The 8,394-nt window shown below is 37.7% G+C and overlaps 1 protein-coding gene across 1 annotated transcript; it reads left to right on the top strand.

The window, feature by feature from the left end:
• Window positions 1-84: 84 nt before the first annotated feature.
• Window positions 85-6,453, top strand: scrn3 (secernin 3). Its single transcript, XM_034185977.1, has 8 exons — window positions 85-241; window positions 1,910-2,072; window positions 2,163-2,344; window positions 2,419-2,618; window positions 3,975-4,187; window positions 5,714-5,879; window positions 5,964-6,144; window positions 6,274-6,453. The coding sequence occupies exons 2-8, from the start codon at window positions 1,917-1,919 to the stop codon at window positions 6,439-6,441; spliced, it is 1,266 nt and encodes a 421-aa protein (XP_034041868.1). The 5' UTR covers window positions 85-241; window positions 1,910-1,916; the 3' UTR covers window positions 6,442-6,453.
• The last annotated feature ends 1,941 nt before the right edge of the window (window positions 6,454-8,394 follow it).

Genomic DNA, 8,394 nt, shown 5'->3' with positions numbered 1-8,394 from the left:
GTGACCCATTTTTGGGGAAACGAAACAGCTCACCAAACCACCCGACTAATGCATAACCCTAACAACACGGGGGCGGGGCTTCCGAACACTGCGCTGAATTTCCGATGTAAAATCCAGTTTCACCGCCTCGTTTCTGACAGGCCTGCTTCGAACTGATCTTTTTTTCTGTGGACGCATCATGAAGTCTCGCTAGAAAAGACAGAAGAAACTGAAAGAGGTTTTTAACACTGCCGTGAAATTGGTAAGTAAATATGGCTGCTTTGAGAGGCGTTATCAACAATGATTGTAAATCGAATCTTTTTGAAGCAGTGCAACGAAACGAAATGGAATCACGACTCGAAGCTTTGGAACACAGTGCTCGGTAGTGTCATCTGCTGGACAAAAGGGAGAAGAGCAACAAATAATACAAAAAAAATGTTTCAAAGCGTTTGTCAAATATGCTACTTTTAAAGTAGTGCATTTTAAAATTGAGTTATTTTAATGAATAAATGCTGTAAGTAGAATCATATGTTAACAGTATCTGTATTCTATCCCGGTGAGAAAAAGCATCGACTTCAATTTGGTGCAGTGGCGGCGCCAAGGGGGGGCTTGGGGGGCTAAGCCCACCCAATAATGAGCCAAGCCCCCCCCAGTCCCCCCATTAATTCTGCCAATAATGTGAATAGCGACTGACATATTTGTGGATCTCAACTGCAGTTTTGCGCTGAGAATGTCTTAATATTGCGTAACTGAGCAAAGTGATGAATGTGTATGTTCGGTGATCCACCAATGCTGAATCACCCTTCACAAACAGAATTTTCAGTTTTGCAAATAAACATTTATTTGTAAAAACCCACACACACGTTACAAATCAGAAATTTGTGTTTGTGGATCACAAAACGTGTACAAATCAAAGGCTATTTGCAAATCACCCTCTTTGCATTTGCAAGTATTAATGAGACAAATTTAATACTCCATACTCCAAAAATTTAGGTTTCCTAAATATTTATTACGGCCACGCTTAAAACTTCACTTATCTTTATTTATACCTATGTGCAAGTTTACTGATCTTGCAATCATTCTAAGTGATGTGTGTGCACATTGATACCACATTTTAGAGGAGCACGGGTGACTAAAACATATACCTTGGTATTTATAAAGCAATTTACTATATATTGTTCATTTCAACATTTTGTGGAGCCCCTTTTACCTCAGCCCCCTCAACAAAAATTCCTGGCGCCGCACTGATTTGGTGTTTATTTCATAGGTAATGCATTCCCCGATATCAGTGCATATATGAAGCATAATTTATTATTTTATTATATTTCATGACATTTGATGTTGTATATTAGTCATAACGCTTACGTTGTTAAAACATGAATATTGGATGGATATAGCATTTGCGTGTTTAAGAACTTGTAAACAGTAGCAAATGTTAACTTTTGTTTTTCATTAAATATTTTTTGAATTGGATTACAGAGACCCAGAGTCGTGTCAGTTCTCAGTCGTGTCAGTTCTTCCCTTTGGTGCAGACTTATATGGTGTTATTCATGTATTAAGAGATATTAAAGTTGCAATAAATGGGTGTTGTTTTATGTCTGGTAGAAAAATGTCAATGCTGAAATGTGAGGAAATGGAAAGTTTATGGTTTAAAATGTCATGTAACTGCTTTAAATGTGCAGTGGACCTAAAAAAAAAAAAATGTTTGTGCTATAATTTAATTTCCATTTTGTTCAAATACATTTTTTTTTTTAGGAAAATAATTTTGAAAAAGTATCATTCAGGAACCAATGTCAAAGTACACCAAACCACTGCTGCTTGTATAATGTAATGTTTTTTTTACTCAGTATATAAAACAGAAAATAATGGTAAAAGCATTGGAAACAAAAATGACTAATTGTTCATTTATTTTCTGTGTAAATGTTTATAGTTTTGAAATGTACCCGTCTTCCTGTGACACCTTCGTGGCTCTTCCTCCTTCCACTGAGGGACAACGCATCGTTTTTGGAAAAAACTCTGACCGGCCTGATGATGAGGTCCAGGAGGTGGTTTATTTTCCTGCAAAAAACTACAATGCCGGGGAGAAGGTGGAGGTAGGTTGAGTTTCCAACTTTCTAACCCTTCTGACTTGCCCATCTCATCACCACTAAAAACATTGTTCTCTGTCTTGCTGTCTTGGAAAGTGCACGTATATAGCGATAGAGCAGGTTGCCCATACATATGCTGTCGTACTGAGCAGGCCAGCGTGGCTTTGGGGGGCAGAAATGGGTGCAAATGAGCATCAAGTGTGTATTGGAAATGAAGCGGTGTGGGGCAGAGAGAGTGCCGATGGAGAGGAGGCTCTTCTGGGCATGGACCTTGTCAGGTAAGCCCTCTCTAAACCTCTCATAATCACAGAGAAGACAACGCTTAAATCTGCACAAATGTACAACTTGCCAGGCTTGGACTTGAGAGAGCCCACACAGCCGAGAAGGCGGTGGAAGTTATAACGAAGCTGCTGGAAAAATATGGCCAGGGAGGATCCTGCATGGAGGATGAGTGCGGCTTCACCTACCACAACAGCTTCCTCATCGCGGACAGAAAAGAGGCGTGGCTGCTGGAAACGTCAGCCAGATACTGGGCGGCGGAGAGAGTGGAAGGTAATCAGGAATGCGGAAATGGGCGACCACTATGGTATAATGTGCAGAAAATGATGCAGAATCTGCAGCAAACTGTTTGAAAGAAGTAGTGTTTCATTTGACCATCTATATTTTTAATATCACAAAATGAATTTCAGTGAGTTGTAATTAGTGTCATAACTCAGAATGTTATTTGTGTTCATTATAATTAAAACTTGACAATTTAAGATTCCTCAAACTACTTAGTGATGATTTTTGGGTTGCGTTTTAGATATATTTCATTACCTCACTGCTATGAAATATCAGTTTGATAAAGCTCCTTTTTCAGATATCGCTACTTAAATGAAATTCACCTGTGAATCTTCAAACCGATTGCTGTGGATGCCTACGATTTAAATCCAACTACTTAATTTGTTTATTCTGCACACCACAATGTTATTTTGAAGTAGCAGTGGCGCTAGATGTTAGCATGGGCGTCTCTGAGAAAACACCATGAACTTGAAATCAGTGGATTTAGATTTATTTTTTTAAACCAATATTTCAATTAAACACATATTGATGGCTTTTGAAAATTTTAAACAAAGGATCCATTTGCTTTAGAAAATAATTCATTGTTTTAAAATGCTTTAAGTAATAAACAGCAAATGCTTTAAAAATGTTTCACTGTTTCAGAAATTTCATAACTTAATGAACCAATTGCTTCAAAAAATTAATCGCAGCAATCTGAAAGTATATGATGTAAAAATGATACAAATGCACCATTTTGCAACATTTTATTCTAAAGTTACTTCAGAAAATTCTTCACTATTTCATAATGCATTAAGTAATAAATGGCACAAATGCTTTAAAATTATACACAGTAAACTTTAGCATTATGAACATTTTTCAGTTGGTTCCTTTAGAGTATAAAGGAACCAAGTGCATAAAAAATTATTCTGTGGCAAAATACTGAAAACCGTAAATGAAACATTTGTTGAAATGCCAGTAATAGTAAATGAGATAATTGCATTGCCAAATACTGTTTCAAAACTTTCTGAACATTAAATGACAAATGCTTGAAAAGAAACACTAAATTAATTAGTTATGAGTTAATGAGACAACTCCCGATGACAATAAGCCATTAAACTGACAGCAGTAAATCAAAACATTTCAGAAAAAAGATGATTCAATGTTTCAAAATGCTTGAAACACTGTAATGGTAACATAAAGCAAACAGCAATTAGCATCAGTCCTTCTACAAATGTGATGTGCATATCTATATATATGTATAGTCAATCTTTAACATATTAACCTGCTTTAGTTTCAGTAATGGCACAGCATGAATTGCAAAAATATGTATTATTTTTAATGTCTAATCATATTTTACTCTGACTCCAGGCGGATATCGCAACATCTCCAATCAGTATGGAATAACGACAAAAATAGACAAGGAGCATCCGGGAATGAGAGAATACGCGAGAAGGGAAGGCTGGTGGGACGGAAAGAGCCAGTTCAACTTTGCTGCCGTCTACTCCTTTATGCCTACAGCCAGAATAGAAGCTTCTGGGAGCCGGTACTGTGAAGGGAAGAAGTTGTTGGAAAAACACAATGGTTAGCTGCTGCTGTGCACTTCAACGTGGAAATTAGAATTGAAGAAGGAAAAGGTTCCTTGGCTTTAGCTCATGTTTGTACATATTGTATTGCTTACCATCAGTAGTTGCATTAATTAGGATCTTATTTTCACAAGCCAGAATTCCTTCTGGGATATCTGTAATGGTTTTGCAGATATTGTAATTTGACTAATCACATATCCTGAATGATCCTGTAAGACAGCTATAATTAAATCAAAATTGCCCTTTTGAGTAGCATTTTGCAAATGCAGCATTTGGGGAGTTCCAGCTAGATTTAATGACTTTTTGAATTTCCCTACTGACTAGATGTCCTGTCTGGTGACTACCGATAATTCTGGTGACTTATTCCACACATTAGTTTCTAAATAACTAGTTAAATATCGGGTGTCCCAAAAAAATATGCAACATTTTATCAGCAAAGAAAATGGTCAAAGCATATGTCTAGGAAATAAATTTATGGCTGGATAGAAAGCTGAAAGGTTGAAGTTTATCATACCAATGTCAATATTGGCTCTGCATTTTGTCAGTCTAGCATAAAGTCGCTGTACCTGTGTGACACTCCTGGTCTGGTGCCAAAACTCAATTTTTGTTCACTGTAGTATGGTTAATCTTGGCATTTTCTTGAGTCTTGCTTGGCATCAACATAAACTTCAGGGTCTCTGCAAGTAAAAAAGAAACAAGTGATTACGTTTGTAGCATTTAAGGGTCAAACTGAGTGTTTTAAATGTGGTATATTTTTTGGGACACCCTATATAATAAAATTACAAAAACAGCAAAAAAAAAAAAAAAGTCCTGCTATACAATCCACTCATCTTCCCCACCCCATTCATTCATTCATTCATTTTTTATACACGATTCCAATTCAGGGACCCTTACCCAAACAGCATTCTGTCATCATGTAATCTTTTGACTCTTTGCAGCTTTTCAGAGAGCCAATAACAAGTTGTGGGTTAGATTTTTTTGGAAACATTGAGCACCTGACTTCTGATTTCTTTCCATTTCACATGACGTTTTTGAAGCAATGTCACTGTGGAATTGGTAGTCAAATCTATATCCATGTGCATTTTTGTATCATCCATAGACATAAGAATAGGGAGGATGACTTTTTACAAATTGTGACTTTGCTCTTTCCTCACAGTATTTCCACACCGTGCATGTGATTCTCCTAGTGAATCATAGTAATCTTGTATAACCAGTCTATAGTAGTAATCTGCCCCGAGATTTCCAGCCACTTTTTAGAAAAGCCCACTCCAGTACAATCCACTCATATCTTCACATCTGTTACAAATTCACATCAAAGCATGAATCCCCCCCACCCCCCTCGCCAAAGAAGCAAAAATGTGAAGGTAAACTAAATCATGAAGAGCGACAGCATAATGCAGTCTGCAACCTCACCACTAGATGACACTAAATCCTGCACACTGCAACTTTTAAGTTTAAATACCAACAAGTCCTCGGTAAATTGTGCCAGTCGAATACATTTTAAAACATGTTTGTTTATTGAAGGTCACATTAGTGCTGAGACAATGATGGACATCTTGAGGGATAAAGATAGCGGCATCAACATGCACGGAGGTGCGTTTGTGACCACAGGAAGTATGGTGTCTGTGATACCCGTGAATCCTGCTTTGCCGGGAATTCATTATTTTACAGCCACTCCATATCCAGAAAGGTGCAGATCATCATCTTTTCTCACCACGTTGTAAACCATCTTCTTAATCTGACTGGAGATTTAAGTGATTAATTTGTCCAACAGGTCTGTATTCAAACCGTTCATCTTTGTGAGGGACATTAAACAGTTGAAGCAGACATGCTCTCCCACTTACGGTTCAGATGACCCAGTGAAGAAGAAACCGCGATTCCAGAGCAAGCCGGACCGCAAACACCAACTGTTCATCAAGCATGAACTGGCAGCTGCCATCATCAGTACCCACAAGGTGACAACTTTAATCCTACGGGTTACCTCCAAACCTTAAATGACCCACAAGACCTTTAAATTTTTTTTTTTTTTTTGATTGCCCAGAGTTGATGAAAATGTGCTTAATGTCTTTCATGTTTCTCTTTAGGAGAAAAAACAAGAACACAAGATTATGCAAAATATGAGGCAGCTAGAGAAGGAGAAGGTGACTGAGATGGAGAAGATTCTTTCAGACGGCATAGAGGAAGAAGCATTTCTGGTCAATCTGTTCTCGAGGTCGGTCGATGAGGAGATGGCGCTGTACGGAAAAAGCTGAGAGGACTAGAACATCAAATCTACGATGTAAAACACATTGCTTTACTCAATAAAACAAATAGTTTCTATACAAAAATTATAAAGGACAGTGATTCACATCCATTTATTCTTTGGAGCTTGCACATCTGGATCTAAGGCTGAGCACCCTGTTGGACCCCAGGTTTGGAACCAGGGATACAGGGTACTGAGCAAACATTTAGACACATTAAAGGTACCTAAAACATCTGTACAGTACTTAGAAACTACCAAGTATCCATTAATTCTAAAATGAGGTTTGTAAGAAAATGAGATAGTACTTAAATTGTGTTGTGTAGTTAATCAGTTTATTAAATTGCAGAAATCATATTTGGAAGTTTTTCCTTTAATGATGTTTTAAAAAACAGCTCACATTGCATTTTTCTTGTAATACATTATTGGCATAGTTTAAATCAGATTTTCTGTTGATGAATCAAATAAAAATTGCACTATAACATCTTTTAAAACATTGCCAAACTCTGAGTCAAATTAGGGAATAACCCTGTTATGTATGATTTGCGGACGTTCATGCTGGTTATACCGTCGCAAATTGAGCTTTATCGGTGACGTTAGTGGAGCCAGTAAAAAGGAGTTTTACAGCGAAGCATTAGAGTAGGTAAAACGGATATTTGTGACCGTATAACCGCATGAACGGCCGCAAATCAGACACAAGGGTGTTATTCCCATTCTAATCCAATTCCATCGTTTGCACGGTTTATTTTTCTGTAGGTAATTTGGTCGGCGAGGCTTACCGTGAGGCAGCGTCCCTCCAACAGCGATCAGGGCGCGGAGTAATCCATTAAATTTGAAAATTCATCAAATCCTTCAAATGTGAAAGGTTAATTCTGTATCAGAATCCACATAGATACTGCCGTATGGTAGCTTAAATTCACCCATTTCAGCGTCGTCGTCGTCAGTATGCGACTTTCTTTCGCTCTCATCTAACAGCGCTAACAGCTAGCAACACGTGAGTCTGGTGTTCTGTCAAATTGTGCGTCTCATTGCATAAATCGATAGTTCCACATCCCAACAATACTGCGCAGTTGCACAGAGGACAGGAATGATATTTGACAGGAATGACATCTTGTCAGAACACCGGTCAGGGCGCGGAGTTATACATCCAAATGTGAAACGGTTGAATATTTTGCCACTGTTACCCCGATATTATACAGTTTGAAATCTCACACGATTAACCAATCAGATTTGGTTATGATGATCATTTTAGCTATTTTGTTCCTGTGTGTTTTTATTATTATTATTATTATTGGGTGTGTGTAGCACTTTGGGCAGTTTTTCTGTATTAAATGTGCTATACAAATAAAATTGACATTGACATTTGTGAAAAAATGTAACTGGATTAGAATAAAGTTTATTTAAGTAGAAAATATAAATATGCAGCCCTTGATAGAATCTCAAAAAGCAAAAGTAAGTTCTTTTCGTTTCTCCCTTATTCTTTGGGGTTGTCACAGTAGATCAGTTATGGGGTTGATTTGGCACAAGTTTTACGATGGATGCCCTTCCTGATGCAATGCCACATTACATGGAGAATGGTCAGTGGTGGTCTTGAAATGGTAATCTTCTGCTCTGGAAATAAGCACACATCTCTTGACCACCATGCGGCGTTTTATCTCTCTTAACTTCATTAAAAAATACAACAAAACAACAGTTGTGAAATTAAGTTTCTTTACACTAAGTTAATCATGGACTCATCTTTGCAGTGAATCAGCAGTTAGTTTCCTCATTTTATTTCCAAGTAACTGAAGACAGAGTTTTCACACACGTCAGTGATCACATTCAAGTAAAGACAAGTCTTCCCTGTGTTCCCTGAGTTCTGAGTCATCGTCCTGACTGTCAGCGATGGCGCTGTGTTACCACAGTTTATTCGTGACCAAAGTAAACTTTTCAGATGCCCGTTTATTTCCCTGTGCTGGCATTGTAG

This window comes from Thalassophryne amazonica, chromosome 14, assembly GCF_902500255.1.
Source record: "Thalassophryne amazonica chromosome 14, fThaAma1.1, whole genome shotgun sequence".
Lineage (NCBI taxonomy): Eukaryota > Metazoa > Chordata > Actinopteri > Batrachoidiformes > Batrachoididae > Thalassophryne > Thalassophryne amazonica.
The sequence above is the reverse complement of the archived record's forward strand: the minus strand, read 5'-3'. Positions and strand labels throughout refer to the sequence as shown.

Excerpts from the sequence above, each read along its gene's own strand:
- scrn3 (XM_034185977.1), top strand. The coding sequence starts at position 1,917 with ATGTACCCGTCTTCCTGTGACACCTTCGTGGCTCTTCCTCCTTCCACT. Across the intron at positions 2,619-3,974 it reads GGCGGCGGAGAGAGTGGAAG|GCGGATATCGCAACATCTCC; the intron begins GTAATCAGGAAT and ends CTCTGACTCCAG. Across the intron at positions 5,880-5,963 it reads GCCACTCCATATCCAGAAAG|GTCTGTATTCAAACCGTTCA; the intron begins GTGCAGATCATC and ends TTTGTCCAACAG.